Genomic DNA, 21,241 nt, shown 5'->3' on the forward strand with positions numbered 1-21,241 from the left:
TTGTAGCATTTTCACGTCTAAACTAGAGTTGAGTATGGTAAATTACAAACCAAAGTGACTGGTTATTGTGTCCAGAAACGTTGTGCCTGCAATGCTGTATCAATTCCCTAGCAGGTCTTAGTTCATCTGAGCTATATAAGTAGCTGGGTTTTCTCTCTTGAGCTGATAATTGAAGACTTGTACGTTGAAATCATACTCTCTCAATGTTATCTATAAAGCATGTTCATTATTAAAACAGTCATATAGGCATGAATAAATTAGAACCTAAATGTGAAGCTTAGCTAATGAAACATCATCTAGAGCAAGAACGAAAGGTGAAAAAGGTCCTTTAACACCTCCCTTAGCCATTTTCATTGTGCTCAGTGAGTTTTCACCTGGCTTCACCTTGGCTTCCTCACTCTCAGAACATGAGATCTTTGCACAACCTTCTTTAAGGATGCACCAGTTCTCCTTGCTGCTGCTTTGAGGTCTGACAACTTAGCGAGAAAAAGTCCCCATTATGCTGAAATTTTTAGCTACTATACTTGGCTTTCTTTCTTTGTAGCCCAATATAACTCTTTTCCCTAAAATGGCCATATGTACGTAGCTCAGTCCTATGTGCTTCTTCACTGGGTACTTTTGAACTGAATCTAGTAGCCCTAAAGTCTCTCTTTTTTTCCTTTTTGCTTCCACCCAGACGGGGATGTCTCTGCCATTATTCCTGACTCATTTTTTCCAGCACACGCTTACTTAATCTACCAATATACCATTTATACAAAGCTCCCTCACTTCAAATACCCCTTTCAAACAACAGGCTTTGTTGCTGATTTTTGCCAGACTTGGAAAAAAAAATTAAAAGAGACTTTATTTTTCCCACGATACTCATAACAAAAGAGAAAAGAACAATATCCTCACTGAATATGAATAGCATATGAATTTCCTGTGTACTCCTTTTTCTTGTTTTTTGGTGGATAATGCCATAAAGACAGTAGCTTATGTAGCAAGAGATTACTGGATACAATTCAATAACATTTAACAGTTTTATTGACCCATTTTTTACTGTTAGAATTAGATTAACCCCTAATACAGTAATTGTCTGGAATTTTTATGTTATTTCTTCTTGTTACAAATAATTTGCAGTGTTCAACTATTTGAAATACTGCTTGTGATTTAAGAAAATGGATAAGTATTTGTTATAACCAAAATTTAATAGCTTTGATTCAAGGGCAAGAAGCTATTATATTTTAATATTATAGCAGAAATTTGAAATAAATTATTACTTGATTTCAGAAATCTTAAGTAATAGAATCTCAAGTGAATATTGAATTTCTTAAATGGTCATGCACTTACTCCTCTAGACTAAAAAATGGAAGGCACAAGGGGAGGAGAACAGGAAGACAAGAAAGAAGGGAAGGAGAGAGGGAGGGAGGGAGGAAGGGGGGAAAGAGAGAGAGAGAGAAGGAAAGAAGGAAGGAAGAGAGAAAAAAGCAAGGAAGGAAGGAAGAAAAGACAAGTTCTTTGAGTGATAGATTTATTTAATGAAAAATAGTTCTGTAAAATTATCTTGTAATGCTCATGAGATAACATTTCCTGCATTTGACTATAATAGTTTCTTTACTTGTCCATCTTTGCTCAATTCTAAAGTTGTGTAGGCTGAAATAATGTCTTTCTTGCTTATTATTGTAATCCCTAACACAATGCTTGGCATGAAAGAATTGCTATAAATCTATATCTATCTATCTATATCTACATCTATATTCAAAGAATGACATCAATTCCTGTTCTGATAGCTCTAAAATTATTTTTCGTTACAATAGGAAAAGGATAGAATGCATGGACTGTGTAGAGGAGTCTTTTAATGGAGTCTAGTCCAAGAATTCAACAATGCCACAAACAGGTGGACTGCTGGGCTTGGCCACTGCTTCCCTAACCCTCCTGAAATCTCAGAACTTTGAATCTTTGCCATGCACAAGAAGATGGTGAAGAAAGGCATGCTAAGGAAAGAAGGAATGTGGGTGGGTTTTTGTCTGAGACTCCCTAGGGAGCTCTTAAAAATACTGATTCTCAGGACCCAGTCCCAAAACCTTTCAATTGATATGGGGTGATGCCCCAAAAATCCATATGTAAAACCTCCCCAGATGATTCATTGTTCAGCCTGGGTTGAAAAACAACTGGTCTAGTTAATCAAATCAACCTACTTTAGTTAGGCGAGCTCCCAAGTGGTAGCATGGCTGATGTATGTTACCACAGCATGAGAGAATGTCCATAATGAAAGCTCCAGCCTCCAACGCTGTGGTCCACTAAATGCCCACATCTTTGATCCTGGCCTGCTCTGCAGGAGGAGGGCCTGCAAATGGAGGAGGAGGTGGAGGGATTGGTGAAGAATAGACCTTGCTTAGGTGGTTGGATTTGGCCACTAATAAATGTTTTGAAATGACATCCATTGAGCCCTCAATAAACAAATACTTGTTGAGAACCCACTGCACGCCAGCTACTGGGCTCTGTGACTACAGCAGTGAACAAGACCAGCCAGGTCCCTGCCCTTACAAAACTTACAGTCTGGGGACAAGGCACAGAAAAGACAAATAGATGTGTCCACGTCATTGCCACCAATGAGTTCTATGAGAGAAAAATTAAAGCAGAGTCAAGAGTAGAGAGTGATGGGGTAGAATAAAGGCTCAGCAAGGTGGTCAAAGAGGACAGCTCTGAGGAGGTGATGTGCGAGCTGAAACCTGGATGAAGAGAAGGTGTAAAGATGGGAACCAGGTGAGGGCTGAGAGAACAGCAAGGGAAGAGCCCCTGAGTTGGGGATGTCCTCACCATGGTCAAAAATAGAAAGTCCTTGGGGTTGTAATGGAACAGATCATGTAGGGCCTCAGAGGCCATGGATAGGAGTCTACAGTTTGTCTCATGTATGATTCAAAGTCCTTGGAGAATTATAAGCATTGTAATTATATAGACTTGATTGAATTTTATTTTTAAAAAGATCACTGTTGCTGTGAGGAAAACGGGTTATAGGGGCAAAGAGTAGAAGACAGGCTACTATTTGGGAGGTCATTGATTGGTCGAAGAGGGTAGCTTAGATTAGGATCATAGTGGAGCAGGAGGAAGAAACAAGATTCAGGATATATTTGAAAGTAGAGTGGTGAAGACTTACTGATGCATTCAATGTTGGGTATAAGAGAAAGAGAAGATTCAACTGTGTAACTGGTGGTCATAAGTATTAAATAACTGTAAAATGAATTCTGAATGCTTAGAGCATTGTCAGTACATGGTAAGCACTCAATAAATCTTAGCCACGATCAAATGTCCTAGCGAGTGTGTAGAGGAGATAATCGGGCATGCAAGCCTGTAGCTCAGGGGAGAGAATGGAGCTGGAGATAAATGTTTGGGCGTCAGCAGGGTGTGGGGGGGTATTTAAAACCACTGGACTAGTTGAAATCATCATGCGGGTGAGTATGGAATGAGAAGGTTGAAAGTAGAGCCCTGGGGCACTTCAATGTAGACATTGAGAGCAGAGCAGGAGGATCCAGAAGAGGAGACTGAGAGGGAAGGGCCTATGAGATTGGAGGAAATGCTGGAGAATGGAGAGTCCTGGAAGCCAAGGGAGGAAAGTGTTTTAAGGTGGGAATTGACTAGAATATTGTTGACAAGTTCAGATTTGAAGTCAAGAACAGTGAAGTTTGAGACTGACCATTGGAAATTGTGGGTGACCTTTTTAAGCTCTTGGCTTGAAATTTTCAGAAGGCTTTCTTGAAAACATGACATTTTTCTGAGGCACTTGCTCTTTCTTGGAGGAATCTCTTAGCCTTGGCTTTTTATTCTCTTTCTTCATTTTTTCCACTCAATGAAGCAAGTAACTACCCTGCCTGTCTTTCAAATTGAACAAGTTTTATCTTCCAGCATATTCCCTTTCAAGAAGTATGAGCTTTGCTTTCCACAACACTATCTGTTTACGAATTGCTCAGGCCATTATCTAAACACTTCTTATATGAACATATCAGGAGGTGGGCATGGAAAGAGCCATTATTTACATAAATAAAATATTCTAAAAATCACGTAAATTTTAAAATGTAAATCCACGTTTAAGATGCCAGTAGCTCTTGAATTATTCTTTTAGGAGAGAGAATGCTGCCGTTTGGAAAGTGGTGTGTGGCATCAACAATCTAGACCATCCATCGACGTTCATGCAGACGCGCCACGTGAAAACCATCATCCTGCACCCTCGCTATAGTCGGGCAGTGGTGGACTATGACATCAGCATAGTGGAGTTGAGTGAGGACATCAATGAAACGAGCTACGTCCGGCCGGTCTGCTTACCCAACACGGGGCAGTTATTAGAACCTGATACGTACTGCTACATCACAGGCTGGGGGCACATGGGCAACAAAAGTAAGCCAGGATCCTCAGGAGCACTTGCCCTTCAGCTTGTAACTGGAAAACACTGTGTTACTCCTAGGCTTTGGCAGTAATTTCCCATTTTAAGTATAGCTGCAAATGGTGAATGCTAGGCAGAATGTGTCACACTGTCCCTTCCATGTAAACGGTAGATGACAATACTTCATCGTGGCACTTAAACGTGCCGAGCTCAGATGTAACCTCAAAAATCCTTCCCCACACCTCCGAATCTTTCTCCAAGGAGCCAATACCAATGTTTTGTGGCTGCCATGCAAGGTGAGACCTATCAGTCATCCCTGATGAGCGCTTTGGATTGTCTCTCTCAGTGATTTGCGGGCAAAGTCACTAGGAGACTTTATCTAGTGGTGAGGCAGTTCCACTCGTGCAGTCAAGCTGCATGGCCACATTTCCAATTCTGTGCTAAGATTTGGCGCTGTTGACATCTGTAACAAAACCTGTAAGTCATTCTAGAAAGAACGCTGATTTGCTATTTGTCTATTTAAATTGATTAAAATATTTTGGCTCCCTAGATGATGTAAACATATAAAACATACAGAAATTAAGAAATTTGTACTACTTACTCCCAGACCCCGTAACAGTCTCTCCTACTTTGCTTGACCTATTAAAAGTTAAGAATAAGAGTGTAATCCGCGAGACATTTTCTTTAATGGTGATTGCTGACCACTCCAACTATATCAAGTGTACTGCCGTGGCTCTCAGAAGTGGTGATGTATATTGGTGTCCACCTGACTGGTATACCAACAATTGGTATAATTGTTAACCATCTTAGGAACTGCCAATTGGAAGGACAATTTTTTTCTTGAAATTTAGTCAGATAAGTTTTGAGCTAAGCTGAGTTTCTTTTCTATATGATCAAGTGAGGACAGAAAGAAAAAGTCAATAGAGAGAAGTAAGTAAATGACTCCTGAAAAGCTCACATGTAAGAACTTTGAAGGCAAGGTTAGACATAGGACGTCACCATTCCTGTGCTCCTTGGTTTTTAAAAGTTGTAATTAGTATTGAGATATAAGAGTAGAATATACTTTATATTGCCTCTGTTTGTATTGTTTCCACAATATCCACATTAAAATCAGAGTAATCATGTAACATACGGTGCATACGATATTTGTAGTGTAGCAGAGTCTGAATTCAGTGAGAAAGATCTTATTTGCTCTGACTGCACTACCTTCTAGCTTACTTTAAAATGGAAAAAATAACAGCAGCTGTCTAACTCATGGATTATCATAAAGATTAAAGATGGTAGGCCCAGAGGACGCTGAGTGCAGGCGCCTGGCCTACTGCTAGTGCCTCATAAATGTTAGCGATGGTTCTTACTACCTTTCTTTTGACAACTCGGGAAACTTTCATTATCTGCATCACATTGATTTTTCCCAGCATGATTGTTTCTTCCAGTAAGAAACAATCTTCCTGTATCATATACATTGCTTCACCTTCACTATCTAAAAGGAGAACAGTGTGTATAATTCTGTAGAATGGAGAAATAACAAAAGATTGATGCTTCGAGAAATCCATTGTTATTCTTCAAGAACTTTCAAGCAAGATGGACCTCACATAGTCTTTCTGCTGATGCTAAGGGATGGCTTTGTCCTTTTCAAAATCCCTCTGTCATATCTGCTAGGATTAAAGGTTCTTACCTTAAATAATGGCTTCCTTAGCACATGGTGAGACACATTCTTTAAACCAAGGATAGGGCAGTCCTTCCCTGTTAGAATGAATGGGTGTTCTGTACCTTAGCTGGGCGGGACTGATGTGAGCTGACGCTGAGCTGGCAGCCTCCTCTCTGGGGCAGAGTTCTCGCTTGATTATCTTCCTTTTCATTGTAGTAGCTGTTGTTTTTGTTGCAGCATATAAAGAGGGGAAAGCACGAGCCAAGTTACCTAAGCAGTCTGTGCCTCAATATTCTGATTAATAAAATAAAGGGGTTTGGCTCGATGCTTGCTATCAACACTTCTAATTGGAAAATTCTGATTCCAGATGAGCCTTGTCTTTGAAATGACATTTTAAGTAAAGGCTGTGGTTCTCTTGGTGTGAAAATGTAATCATTTCATACATGGCTAGCCTCATTTTTGAGTGATTTTACCCTCTTATATATTTTATTTCTTGTGTTTCTTCTTCTTTTTAAAAACATCCAGTGCCTTTTAAGCTGCAGGAGGGAGAAGTCCGCGTTATTCCTCTGGAGCAGTGTCAGTCCTACTTTGACATGAAGACCATCACCACCCGGATGATCTGTGCAGGCTATGAGTCGGGCACAGTCGACTCGTGCATGGTGAGTTGCTTTCTGGTTACCAGGAGATTCAGTTCAGCAGTAACTTCAATGGGTCCATATAAACTCATTATTATTAATGTGTGGCCCTTCGGGAACATTTTTTGACAATTGTTTCTTACCAAATGTTTCATTATACAGTGTGTTTTCCTTCAACCAGTACCCAAGCAATCCCTCGAACTGCCTCTGGGCCCTTCACTCATGCTGTCCTCAGCTTTCCATCTATGCCTGGGGAGCAGCACTCTGGGTCAGCAATGCAGGAAAGCAATGGTTCTGGTCCGACTCATGGACCATTTTAGCAGCTAGGACAAACAAAGCTCTAAGAGGAGCTGGCGGTAACCGTGGCTCTGACCAGGCTGTCCCAGGGAGCAGAGGGACACCAAAGGACATTTTCAGCCATCAGGGTGATGGCATTAAGGCACACACAACACCCCAACTTCCAGGGTGTGTGACAGAACTACCTCTGTGTCAGGAGATGATCACACTGGCATTGCCTGGGCCTGCACTTGATTCCAGCATGTCCTGAACTGTCACTGAATGCGACCTTGACACATCCGGGATTCTTGCTCACTAAATTCTATAAGCTCTGCTAACTTAGTAGTGCAGGGAAGCATTTTTATTTTTACTTCGTAAACACTCACTGAATATCATACTGGACTGGCTCCCAGGGAGTGATGAAAATATGCAAGAGCTCAAAGCAGCTTATAACAGAGTGGGGCCAACAGTTAATTATATGGCACTGCTGTGAGCACCTTTGTTATTTCACTGCTTCAGAGTTGAAATTGTCCCCCACAATTTAGAACTGAAGAAGAGATGCAACAATTCCATCACCACTAACTAACATAATAAAATGACATTTTGATGGTCCATTTCAGAATGGGCAAATCAGGGGACTGGACACGGCCCAGTGGTGATTTCTTAAACAGTGGTCTTGGGAAAGAGGGGGGCAGATGGCTCCCTTGGAGTTTCACTGAGACTGCCTTCCCTTCTGCCTCCTGCCCACAAGTCACCCAGCTGAGGTGGGCAGTGGTAGAGGAATCCTTGCCCTCCATGCAAAGGCCCAAGTTTGATTTCCCAAGCCAAAAAACCAAACATAAAGTGTTTTGGGAGGCAGAGTGGTGTGGGTTTGGGACACAGCATTTGCAGCCTGAAAGATCTGGGTTGGATCCCCTCTCTGTCGGTAAGAACAATGTGACCTGGAGAAGTTATCTAACCTCTCTAGAAAGTTTTCTCATGAGTAAAATGGGGCTGATTCTAATTTGCAGGGTGTTCTGAGGATTAACTGAGTTAATGTATGTCAAAGCCCCTATCTTTCACACATCTGTGTGTGATGCCTGGCACATATGCTCAATGACTAGTAACCATATGAATATTAACATCTACCAGTTAATATATATTGTGGTCCAGGATCGCCTTCAAATGCTAATAATTCACTTAATCTGCACAATCACCCTTCATGGCAGTATCATTGTTTTTCCTATTTTACAGATCAAGAACACAAGGGACCAGGGAGCTTAAGTAATTTACCCCATATCATCCAGCATGAAGGTGGTAGAATGAGAGTATGAACGCAGGCAGTCTGGCTTCAGGGCCCAAGTGCTTGGCTGCTATGCTTTCCTAGTACAATGATTAATGTGAATACATTTCTCTCTGTCCCCAACAATGATTTGGAGGTCTACCCAAAGCTAGGGCCTCTTCATCTCTTGGTAATTGCTAAAGGAGGGGAAGGGAGTGATTCTTTGAAAGAGATTTGAAGGTCCAGGCACAGACACAGGCATCGGTATGTTCATATCATGATGTCTTAGTAGAAACCAGGTCATACCAACTTCTTTAGTAGTGGGGATGCAGCACTGTGGGTACATTAAATGCGTACCAGATGTTCTCTAACGCAACTCGGGTAGAAAACAAAACTCAAAACAAACAAACAAAAGCTGCTTTTTACTAGGTCTCGAGAAAGATTATTTACCAGAACCTTTCCTTATCTTCCTTAATTGCATCAACAGGACACCTTGGAAGCCATGGGTCCCTCTGTTAAGGTCAGAAATCATGGGGATCAATACTGAGGGCAATCATAAACTTCAGCCTAAAGCCCAATATTACACAGAGGAAAAGAGGACCAAAAAGAGCAGCACATTGTGCCTTTAGCTGGATTCTCCCTTTTGTTTTGGATTGTTTCCCCTTCAACTCTTGTTTTCTACCTTACAAAGGTCTACCTGCCTCACTACGACAAGCTCAAAGCCATGTCTCAGGAAGGCAGTTTTTGTTCTTCTCCAGCTGGAAGTAATTGCTCATTCCTTTGAAGACTCCTTTATTTATAGGCCTTAGATTTTGCTTTCACGTAAAGGTGTTAATGTTACTCAAGCAGACTTTTGGCCCCTCAGGGACGAAAACAGTGCTTTCTTCACCTGTGGAGATGCTAGCACAGAATCTTGCAAAAAGTACATGAGAAGTAATTATTTGGCTAAATTTCTGATCTGGAAGTGTAGAGCCGACCTATAAAATGTCTCGTTTTAATCACTCCCTGGCATAATAAATAGTTCAACTTAAACAACTCAGCATCTTAGTCTTTCTTCTATATAAGAGGAGATGAAAAAAATTTTGTGCAATATGTCTAATAAAAATGTTCTCAGTCAATTTTGATGGAAACAATTCAACTAGGCTTTCAGGCAGAACAATTCATTTTGCCCCTTGCAAGGTCTAGGCTTCTTATTTAGACTTACAGCATTGGTAAGTTATGAATGTAAAGATCACCACTTCCACAAAAGCATACAGCACAATCAAAAATTCAATTTTGCTTTAATAGCAATAGTATTCACTCACATTTCCAAGAAGCAAAATAGCAGAGTGATTATAGAGGCGGAGCTGTGGTGCCAGGCTGCTTGGGTTTAAATTCTAGCTCTGCCAAGGAACAAGTCATAAACCTGTGATTCAGTTTCATTATCTCCCAAATGGATATAATAATAGTAATAATAAAATATTATCAACTTATGGGGGCCGGCCCCATGGCCGAGTGGTTAAGTTCACGCGCTCCGCTTCGGCGGCCCAGGGTTTCACCGGTTTGGATCCTGGGCGCGGGCATGGCATTACTCATCAGGCCATGCTGAGGAGGCATCCCACGTGCCACAACTAGAAGGACCCACAACTAAAAATACACAACTATGTACCGGGGGGCTTTGGGGAGAAAAAGGAAAAAAAAATTATCAATTTGTAGGGATTTCATGAGACTTACGTGAGCTAATACAGGGAGTGTTTGGAAGAGCATCAATAAACATGGTTACTGTTATTCTCCAACATTTTCAAGTGGGAAGACCACGTACTTCCAGGTTTGAAATTCCTGCAGGGCAAGGAGTATTTGTAAATTTCCACCATGAGTTCACATACTTACTTCCTTATTCTCTAGGGTATCAATCTCTCTCTTTTGAGGCAATGCAGAATACACCTCTCTAACCTACTCTAATCTTTTCAGACATAGCAAATATTAATGTGTATAAAGCCATGGCGTCTTACTCTATGTGGGTGAAAGCACTGAATAAAACTCAGCTGCAACACCTAAACTTAAATATCAAGAATGAAAATCTCTATGTATATGAAATAAAATACAGGGTATAAATAAATGAAATACCTCACTGTAAATAATTCTCATGTGGTATTTTCCATTCAAATATACTAAATGAAAAAAGTCCTAAGAATTATTAAGAAACGCAGTAAGTGGCCCCTGAGTGTTTTACTCAAAGCATCATTCACATAGCAAGAATCTTGAAAGTAAAGAGTTATTTTAGAATACTTTTCTCGTACTGTTTTGTGGGGAAAAAAAATCTTTGAATGTTCCATTTTGGGTACTTTCTGCATTCATAAAATGCATCAAAGTTAAAGAATGAGATTAGTTATAAGAGAAATAGTTCTGATACGCTAAAGTTTTTTAAAAAATGTTCATGACATATTTTGATAAGTGCTGGGAATGCCTGGAAATGTCTTCTGATTTGATGGGAAGACTATAATTTTTTCCTAAGCCACTCCTATCCTTTTAAACATCAGAGTTTAAAATGTTTATTTGAAAGTTCCATTTATATAGTGGGCAGCATGCTCCTGCCACAGGTGGACAATGAAAGCTTTGTTGAAATTTTTCAAGAAATTGGTTAAGCTGGGTTGTAGCTTTATTGCGCCCTCAGGATAACATGGACATTAGGACTCTGAAATGCCAGCGACTAACGTCCACTATTATTCATTACAGGGTGACAGCGGTGGTCCTCTTGTTTGTGAGCGGCCTGGAGGAGAGTGGACATTATTTGGTTTAACTTCATGGGGTTCCGTCTGCTTTTCCAAAGTCCTGGGGCCTGGAGTTTATAGCAATGTCTCATATTTCGTCGAATGGATTGAAAGACAAGTATACATCCACACTTTTCTCCTAAACTAATTCCAAAGATCATTGGAGACTTTTGCCAGCAACACTCAAAGAAAATGCCTTCTGACCGTGGAGAGCTCCTGCAGAGAGCTGTACAGCAGCACTTTTCATGGACTGAGGTGCCCAACAGTGCACTGCAAATTTTCATGTTTGTTTTGGTCTAATTTTATTCAGCTTTTTTTTTCAACTTTATTTTTCTCTTATTTCAAATTCAATGAAAGTCTGGAAACAGAGCAAAGCAGATTTTGTTCTTTTGTCAGGCCTAACCTCGACTGTAGCAAGAAATTATTGACTCTGGAGAGAGTTAGAATAATGCAGGTGCTAGGGTAACAGGTTATAGAAAATTCTCTTTATCCAATCACAAGAAGGACATTGAGATCCAGGCTGACTAATCTTCGCCAGCTTTTGTTTCTCAAGCCCAATAGCATAGTGGCAAATTTCAGTATCAACATTGGTGACTTGCTTTTGATTTATTAAAGGCCAAGATAATTTACATGCTTAAATTATTTACTAGGACTCTTCTAAAGTTTGCATAATTCTGAGAACTTATGAAAGACAGTCAGAGGTAAAAGACAAGTAGTATCCATTTTGGTGGCTGAAATAGCAAGACATATTGAACACAAAGCTCTTCAGATATCAACGTTAGCACTTGACATTATAGGACTGCCCATTCTGAATTTAAATCAAGGTTGTCATTTTATAGAAAAATCTCTATAGACCCTTCCCTGTAGCTGGGGTTTCTTAAGTGTATCAGTTGACTGAGATTTCAACAAGTAGGGAAATATTTTGTTCTGCATATGTGACAATGAAGTTGAGATTAAACTTTGCTAAAGGAGAACTTGCTTTAGACTGGAGAGATGCAATTTCTTAAAAAGAAAATTAAATTGCACCTGATTCCCAATTTGATATTCCAGTTTTCATGTGTTCGTCCATCCCAATAATGTCACAGAAATGTATCTCAAAGCACAGCAAAACTTTGCATGGAGTAAAACACTTTGTAATTTTCTGTGAAAGATATTTAACATCTGGTGTTGCCATTTCTTCTTATTGATAATCAAAACAAAAATTTAAAGATGCTTTTAAGCACTAGGCCCAGTGCTAGTGATTTTACGCTTATCAATTTCTGAAGTAATTAGTGGTTAAAGTATGTTTCCCCACTGAAAAGCTTCAAAACACAAATCTTCACATGTACCTTAGTCAGGCATCCATTCTGCAACATCCAAATGCCTAAAATGTTTAAAAAACAGTAGGATTCTCTGCTAACCTCCACCAGCAACCTGGACTGCCTCAGCATTCCACAGACTACCTGCAATTTTATACATGTATTTTTGCACTCTTTTCTATGTGTACACGTATTTGAAATCCAAAAAGTTGTCTTGACACTTTCCATGTTATTCATCTCCTGTTCTGTAGTTTGTATAAACCTACTGAGAATGTGAAATCCAGCAAGGGAATTGTGGTCACAGTTGTATGAATGGATAAGAACATATGTCAGTTTTGTCATAGCTGTAGGTACATACTTACCGTAACAACTTTTAGCCTTGCTCAATTTATGTTCAGTGAAATGTACATATTGTACTTATTTTAAATAACCCTCGATCCAAATAAAATGGTATAAACTTTTTTTTTTTTGGATATGGAACATGGATATCAAGTCCCAGAAGATTGTGTCTCCCACCATAACAGTTGGCACCGAGCTTCCCACCAATCAAAATTTACCTGTCTTATATCTCTCAGGAACAGGTTCTTCTATTTTAGATGACAGATGGCTCTTGGAGTAGTCTGAAATGAGAGGTTGCTAATAATCTCAAATCACCTACTGAGTGTCCAAGGAAACTTCAGCTTTGGTAAGAATGCATGGATCTTTAATGTCTAGAATACATTTTGGGAACCTGATCCAATTCTTTTCTAAATCTTTTGGGGTAAAATTATATCCCAAAATATATTAGTCATAATTAATTATTTTTTCTTGGCTACTAGAAGCAATGATATCATCCTTGGTCCCCCCAAATTCAGTGAAATACGTTGAGTATCAAAATGCAATAGATCACGTGAGCTTGGGTGACTTTGTGCAAAAGAGTTATTCTTATAAATGAGACCCTTTAAAGGCTTAATACAGATTCCAAATCTCTTCTGCCTGAAGGCTAGATCTGTCTCAGAATCCAAAATTTTTCAAAATTTTAAAGACAAAGTAGAGTTTACCACCCAGTAATAAAACAAATTAATATTTTTGTAGCAAAATATATGCATAGTTACACTAAATAAATAAAGAGCCTTACATCTATTTAGGACATTGAATTTGTGCCTAATTTATGATGGTATTTTCAGTTTCAGAGCTCTTGTGATTTTGGAATTGTGGATAAGAGATTGTGGACTCATATCATGAACCATCAAGACTTTGCTCTCCTCATATGTACAGATACTTCACATTTTGGAGGTTAACCATTTTTCTTGGTCATTTTGACTTATTCTTTTTATCCTTAGATTCTAATCCTTTATTTACAAATGAATATATCTCTAAATTTTTGTTTGTCAGAAGATGATGCTCTCAGGGAATGAATGTCAGCTGCTATGAGGATAACAGATGATAGGCCATCACTGATTTTTCTATATAAGAAAAGGCCAAAACAATATTCTGGTAAAAAGTGTGCTTTGGGATTTTCCTTCTAAGTTCTGGTACTAATTACTGTTGGATTCGGTGAGTATCTACAGGAGTGATGGTGCTTTTTTGTACATGTTATTTATTAAACAATTTATTTTAAAAAAATCATAAGAAAGTAGAAAGCAACCTCCATTAGCCATGTGGTATTTTGAAAGTTCTAGAAATCAATCTATATAAAAAACTATTTGCAATAATATCAGAAGGCTACAAAATAATGGCAGACCAGGACAGTAGGCAGCAGGTAGAAGATTCAGCCCTGAGAATAACAGTTTAATAGTCCTTAAGAAGATCTTGATATAGACGTGGAACACTAGCATGGAGATTTCGTGAAGGCAATTCTGGGTGATTGGTGGGTGACAATTTTCAGATGAATAAATATAGAATTTTAAAAGAACTCAACAAGAATACATGATCTTAGAATAACACCTGGCCTTACTTCCTTATTTGGTATAAAGCAGTTTCTTTGTTCCAACTAAAGCCAGCATACATGATTTGCAACAGCAGTTAACTTGCTATAGACATTTCTGTCCTAAAACATACTAAAAAACAAATTTTTCTAAGAGCCTCATGGAATCCTCCTGATAATCACTTGTATTATTCTCAATTTATAATAGCTCAGTTTTAGAGGTTACAACTCCAGAAAAGTTACAGAGTATTGTAAAGACTATGAACCCTTAGAGGGTCTCTTGAAGATTGTTTTGAAATTGATTGTCTCATTTTGTATTGTCAGTTTTAGAATATAGGAAATTGCCAAATAGGCTATAGGCTCAGCTGATTCTGTCTGCCTTATCTATGGCCTCTGTTTCCCAATTGACAACATCTGCACAGAGGCAGACCTCATAAAAAGTCTTCTTTTGAGTAGAAGCTGAGAGAGGAACATGTTCCTATAGAACCCTGGCTTCCTCCTGCCCCTTCTCAATGAAGCCTCCACCTGAGAACACTGAAATGAGCAGAGAGGTGTGCCTAACATCTTCAGACAGAAGACCAAAAGCATCTTCCCATAGGAAATAAAAAGTTATTAATAATCACTATCTTTTAAATAGTACAATTATCACCCTATTTTAGGTACACTGTTGTTTAAAAGGCTCTTGGGAATTTTTTCTCTGGATATTAACCATTTATAACATCTTTTCATGTGGAATTCTCCTGAGTTCTAACTAATCAATCTAAAAACTACTTTTTTTCTTAGTTAAAAAAAAAATTCAGATTGAAGTCTGCTCATTGAAAGCATTTTGCACACAATTGAGATCTCTCAGTAAAATAAATACATCTCAAACGAATCCCCTTGAAAATGTTTATATTTCTAAGATAATTAAAATGCTTTTACAAAATCCAAAAAGTTTCATAAAAGCATTTGACTCTGAATTAAATATTTTACTTCCCTAAACTCTGTCCAGGTCAAACTCTGTCCTCGTTCACAAATGTATCCACAAACATACAATAAAGGTCGTCACATCAATTTTTCCAAACCCAGTAAAATGTCCAAATGTCCCTTAAGGAAAAATCCAAGTCATTCTTGCTTGGTAGAGGTGCCTCTCCAAAGTCCCTCTTCCAAACTTGAAGAAATACTTGCAACTCTAAGGAAGATAGCCTGCTTTTTTAATCCTTTATGGGTCCAGCTATCTCTGAGGCCTTCATTTCATAGTAGTCTGAGTCTAAAGCAGTTTCATGTACAGATAAGTTTTCTTGCTCAACGGCACAAGAAGTTGGTGACATCATTGCAAAGACAGCAGAAGAGCCAGGCGTGGGTCTTCTCTCTGACTTGGTAGCTGAGTGGTTGCCATACTTAGATGTCACTTGACCAATCTTTCCAGCCCCTCTCCATTTCTTGAGAGCCTCAGTCCTCTCCTCTGGAGTCAGCCTGTCCAAGTGCTTAGCCCTCAAAATTGGAGACGGAAACAAGGATCCCTGAAGAACTCGGTATATAAACCTAGGTTACAAAAAGCACCACAGAATTACATTCACTTCAAATGCATCATGGGATACAAACAATACTCACCAATTAGGAAAAGGAAAAGAGTCTGGTGGCCATTTGCCTCCTTGAGGTAAAGGGAGAGAATAATGAACTATAAGATGAAGATAACAATATTAATTAAATTGCTGTAAAGCACTTAGAAAACAGTGAGTGCCCTGTAAATGCTTGTTAAATAAATAAAAAAATAAATAAAATCTGTAAAAGTAGAGATACCAATAGTGCTACGTTGTAGGCTTAATGCAGGGTTAAATGAGATAATACACACAAAGCAGGTAGAGTGTCGGCACACAGTAAGTGTTCAAAAAATGCCAGCTATTAGTTTCCTATGGCTACTGTGACAAATTGTCACAAATGTGCCCCTTTCAGTCCAAGCTGGTAGTGTTTATGCTGCTATAGCATTTTCAGAAACCTTGTGGGTCTCCAATGTATGTCATGAGGATTTATGCCATTAGATAAGAGGGTCCTCCACAGATTTTTCCTGTACAATCCTGTGTCCTTTCCTGGTAGCTGCTGAGGTGGTTGAGGGGTCCATGGGTCACACATCCAATCCCTGCAACACTAGCAAAATGTTTTCCAGCCTCACTCTTGGCCTTCTCTCTAAGCATACACCCAACAATCGATCTCCTAATTTTAGCAACTTTTGAAATCTAGATAGGCTGAGAACTTCCGAAATCTAGTTCCTTTGGGCTTAATAGTTCTTTTGGTTCTTTTTCTCTCACATTTTATTACAAGCAGCAAGAGGAAACCAGGCCAAATCTTCAACACTTTGCTTAGAAATCTCAGCTAAATATCCAGGTTCATCTTTACAAATTCTGCTTTCCACCTAAGAGTAGAACATAATTCAGCTAGCTTTCTGCCACTATATTGCAAAGATCGCCTTTCCTCAAATTTCCAATAACGTGTTCCTCATTTCCTTCTGAGTCCTCACCAGCAATGCCTTTAATGTTCATATTTCTAGCAACATCCTGTTTATGACGACATATATATTTTCTAAGATGATATGGCTTTCTCTACCCATGCTTCTCACTTTCTTCTGAATCTTCACCAGCAGGAACTTTAATGTCCTTATTTCTACCCACAATCTGTTTAAAGAAGTCTAGTATTTTTCTCTTATTTGCCTCCAAATTCTCCCAGCCTCTGTTCACTAACCAATTTTAAAGCCACTTCCACATTTTTAGGTGTTCGTTACAGTGGCGCCCATCTTCATGGTCTCGAAGTCTGTATTTGTTTCCTATGGCTGCTTTAACAAATTACCACAAACTTGGTGGCTCAGAACAACAAAAATTTCTCTCACAGTTCTATCAGTTTCACTGAGCCAAACAGAGGTGTTAAAAAGGCCATGCTCCCTCTGGAGGTTCTAGGGTGGAATCCATTCCTTGCCTCTTCCAGCTTCCGGTGGCTGCCAGCATTCCTTGGCTTGTGGCCGAGGAATCTTTGCTGCCATGGTCAAAGTACTTTCTCCTCTTCTGTCTGTGTCAAATCTCCCTCTGCCTCTGTGATAAGGATAATTGTGATTGCATTCAAAGCTCCACCCAGATAATCCAAGATAATCTCCCCATCTCAAGATCCTTAACTTAACTATATCTGCAAAGCCCTTTTTTGCTACACAAAGTGACATTCATAGGTTCCAGGGAGTAGGACATGGATATCTTCTAGGGGGTTATTTTTCAGCCTAGCAAAACAATATTAGATAGACTTGTACTGTTAATGCTCTTGAAGGAATTTTTTAAGACTACAACTTTAAAGTAATTCTTTCTTCATAAATTCTACAAATTCGTCTCGTCCACTTTTAATCTGAAAACTGGTAATAAACAGTGAGCACTACAGAAGCAGCTCAGTTTAGTTGTGATATTGTTAAGTATACATCTACCACTACCGCAGGATGACTTGGGTGGGTTTTTCCTATGCATTTCTAGAAGGGATGCCCATGAGCCACAAAGGGTTTGTGTCCATTGTACTTTATGATAGTGTTTCAGATTGGAGTTGGCAATTTTTTTTTCAATGGGCCAGATAGTAATATTTCAGAATTTGCAAGCCCGACAGTCTCTGTTGGAATTATTCAGCTCTGCTGTTGCAGCGCAGAAGCAGCCATAGGCTACACATAAATTAATGAGTATGGCTATGTTCCAGTCAAACTTTATTTACAAAAATAGGCAGCAAGCCAGATTTGGCCGGTGAACCACAGTTTGTTAATATGTTACAGAATAATATGTTAGAGAATAATATGAAATTACAATTTTGACTCTCACATTTAAAAAGGTAGAAAGACTATTTGCTGTAGTGGTTTCAGCTAAACAGATATAAAACTATAAAAAGGAAGAGCTCTAACAGAGTTCAAAGATTTATAGATTAAAAACCCATGCATACTTAGCCATTTCCATCCCATACTATATTAGAAATCAAGTTAAACTAAAATGGGAAAGGTTATTGAAGTCAGATAAGGGAGGGAAGTTATAAAGTTTTCAGTGTTTACAGATTACAGTAGAGACTGCTACTTGTCCCTCAGTACTCAGTCTCCTTCTTCCTGTTAGAAACCCCCAGAGTCTACATACCTAGGCTCTGGTTAATGGGACATGAGCAATGATGGGTGCAACTTCTGGGTCATGCCATTACCAAAGAAAAAAGGGGGAAAGCTGCTCGCCCTTCATTTTCTTTCTCCCTCCTGAGGGAAGGGACAGGGAGGTGCTGATGGTTAGTCATCTTCAACCATGCAGATGAGGGCAACACCCTTGGGAGATGGCAGAACAAAAAGATAGAAGGAAGTATCTAGGTCCTTGGATAACCTTCTGAAGCAAAACTGCCCTATCCCTGTGGGACTGTCAACCAGATTAGAATTTTCCATCAGAGAGAAATAAGTCTTCCAGTTTGCTTAAGCTACTACCGTTCTCTGGTAAAACTGTTAAAACCAATTTTTTACTGAGGACATAGGCTGACTTCTCCAACACTAAACAGGGTGGTCTGCCATCAATTCTTAGTGGTTGCTTGAAGAATTCTAAGCCTATGATTTCACCTACTCTCTTGAAGATAAAACAAATACCATACCTGGGCAGAAGAGCGACAAAGGTTGTAAGGACACAAACTAAGTAGAACATTGGATCCAGCATGTGCTTCTGCATAATCCAGTAGGGGTTGGAGGGTGGGTTGCAAGTTACACACATGGCTCCAAAAGCCAAGGCAAAGAAAAAATAAGACAAGATGCTACCAACGATGACCAGCATGTGGATCCAGGTCTGCAAGACAAGAAGAGCAGGGAACATAAACACTCTTTCTCTCTGATGGGGCTTTGCAGCCTGGCAACATTACTCTTGAAGAGACAACACATCTAAGCAGTGGGTGAATGGTGTAACAAATGTTAGTGAACAAAACACAAAATACTGGGGAGATAAGACAAGAGCATGTTTTGGCAAGAGCTCATATCACTGCTGAAATTCGGTAAAACTAAGTCAAACGCCATAAAGTAATTCTGATGACTACTTTATTTTGTATTGTCCATGTACCATAAGGTGTTTGGATTCTTTCCATTTTTTTTCATAGAGTCACTCATTGGTCTGTTTCTTCATTAAGGTGATACTTCAATCCAGTGATCCTCAAACTTTACCCCATCTACATAGGAGCTAGACATTGCTGTTGCTCACCAATATTCTCATTTTCTTCCTCTAATAAGCACTCGGGAAGACTGCACTTCCTCACCCCCTTGAAATTAAGCATGGCCACAGGTCTTGCTTGGACCAATGAAATGTAAATGGAAGGGATATGCAGGACTTTCAGGTTAGAAGCCTGGAAGAGCTGGTGTGCAATTTACCATGCTGTCTCCTTTCCTTTCATCTTGACCAAGAAGTTCCTCTTGGGGACAATTCCAGATGGCACAGTTGTGAGACACAGCCTGGGTTGCTGAGCCACCCCTCAGAGGACAACTGCTCTAAAGCTGTTTGGAACCTTAGCTAACTTTAGATGAGTAAGAAATAAATCGCTGTGTGTCACACCATAGCCTAGACATCTTCACATCCATGATAGCTTGCAATATTATTTTTCTTAATATTTTTCTTTAAACTGACTCCCTATTTAATTAACTTTATTTAGGGAAAAAAAGCAGATTACTACCTTAAATGTAACATCAGCATTACCTGTCATCATAGTGCTGAGTCTGGAATCTGATCTATCTTTGTTACAAAGGGAAATTAGCAAGAATTATTGTGATAAACATACTAGCCACTAGGGCCGGCCCCGTGGCCGAGTGGTTAAGTTCACAGGCTCCGCTTCAGCAGACCAGAGTTTCCCGGGTTCAGATCCTGGGTGTGGACATGGCACCACTCATCAAGCCATGCTGAGGCAGCATCCCATATGCCACAACTAGAAGGACCCACAACTAAAAATATTTAACTATGTACCGGGGGGCTTTGGGGAGAAAAAGGAAAAATAAAATCTTAAAAAAAAAAAAAATGCCCCAAGCAGACTTCCTCTTTGACATACTCCAAAGTGTGAAAAGAGAATCACCCTCACATTCTGCAGCATCCAGTGTTCTCTAGGGCAGTGCACGGTGCCATCTAAAATCACAGTGTACACCATGGTGGTATCTGTGACGCTTTGGGGGAAGCACCGCCTTTATTAGTCTTTTTTATTATTTAGGGCTATACTTTTCAAACAAGATCCAATTTTCTCCTTTTTCCTTTTAAGCTTGCAAAGTATTTCCCCATGATAGACATCTTCACAAAAGTCACAAATACTGCTCTTTTTTTGGAAAATGTACAAACTGCTCAGAAAATGTTGGCTAAATCTTTAATATCATCATGTCTCTAAAACAATGATTTCTTTGTTTTTTCCTTTCTTTCTCCAATGTCCTTCCTTTCTATTGAGCCCTACTACCCTAATTTTTTTCTCTTAAAATGTGCTTTTGGCAAGTGAGATAGTGACTTGATGGAGTGGACACATTTAAATGAATTGATAAAGGAAGTTAAAGTTGAGGGACACTGGGTCAAACCCGACAGGGAGGTGGGAGGTGGCAATGAGATGGTGAGCAAGAGCATGAAGGGAAACTGATTCACGTACTCAGAATGGCTGACCTATTGAACAAGGGACCGTCAGAGGCCGTAAACTCTAGCCTCCCCAGGCATGAGAAACAATTCTTTAATGATGCGTCCTTTATACAGTCACTGTTTTTCCTGGCACTTAGCTTTCACTCCCCTTCTTCTTGGTGAGGACACTCAGCATTATGCATAGTCTTGGCAAAATATTCCTCCTCTAGCCAAAACCTATGGCTGGCGCTCAGGAAATAGAATTCTGTCACCAGGTACTAAACTTGGAGCCCAATGAGGCAAGAGAAGAAAACGACTGGAGCCAAAGCAGAGCAGAGTACCATCCTGACAAGCCTGTTCATTAGTTTCTGTTCCCTGGATCTCCAGAGCCACTCTGGTTCCTCGGGATGGTTTTGTTTTGTTTTGTTTTCCCGTGGTTCTTCAAGATATTTTAAATTACTTTTCTATTTATTAGGTTCAGGTTAACCAGAACAGATTGCTGTTGCTTATAACCAGTGAACTCAACCTG

At 39.5% G+C, this 21,241-nt stretch overlaps 2 protein-coding genes across 12 annotated transcripts in view; one reads left to right on the top strand and one right to left on the bottom strand.

Moving 5' to 3' along the window:
- The window catches only part of CORIN (corin, serine peptidase), a 212,213-nt gene extending 198,577 nt beyond the window's left edge, over positions 1-13,636 (top strand). For all 10 annotated transcript variants that reach the window (XM_070505945.1, XM_044765920.2, XM_070505943.1 and 7 more), the window contains 3 exons: positions 4,100-4,371; positions 6,531-6,664; positions 10,893-13,636. In XM_070505945.1, the coding sequence (XP_070362046.1) occupies positions 4,100-4,371; positions 6,531-6,664; positions 10,893-11,075 (589 nt within the window). In that variant the 3' untranslated portion in view covers positions 11,076-13,636. The remainder of the gene's footprint in view (positions 1-4,099; positions 4,372-6,530; positions 6,665-10,892) is intronic.
- Positions 13,637-13,778: 142 nt separating this feature from the next.
- The window catches only part of ATP10D (ATPase phospholipid transporting 10D (putative)), a 110,072-nt gene continuing 102,609 nt past the window's right edge, over positions 13,779-21,241 (bottom strand). The window contains exons 22-23 of one of the 2 annotated variants that reach the window (XM_014857130.3): positions 18,743-18,930; positions 13,779-15,655 (exon numbers count right to left, since the gene is read on the bottom strand). In XM_014857130.3, coding sequence (XP_014712616.3) covers positions 15,325-15,655; positions 18,743-18,930 — 519 coding nt within the window. In that variant the 3' untranslated portion in view covers positions 13,779-15,324. The remainder of the gene's footprint in view (positions 15,656-18,742; positions 18,931-21,241) is intronic. The other variant, XR_011502242.1, reaches the window with a different exon arrangement.

The sequence above is a fragment of the Equus asinus genome, chromosome 3, assembly GCF_041296235.1.
Source record: "Equus asinus isolate D_3611 breed Donkey chromosome 3, EquAss-T2T_v2, whole genome shotgun sequence".
Classification (NCBI taxonomy): Eukaryota; Metazoa; Chordata; class Mammalia; order Perissodactyla; family Equidae; genus Equus; species Equus asinus.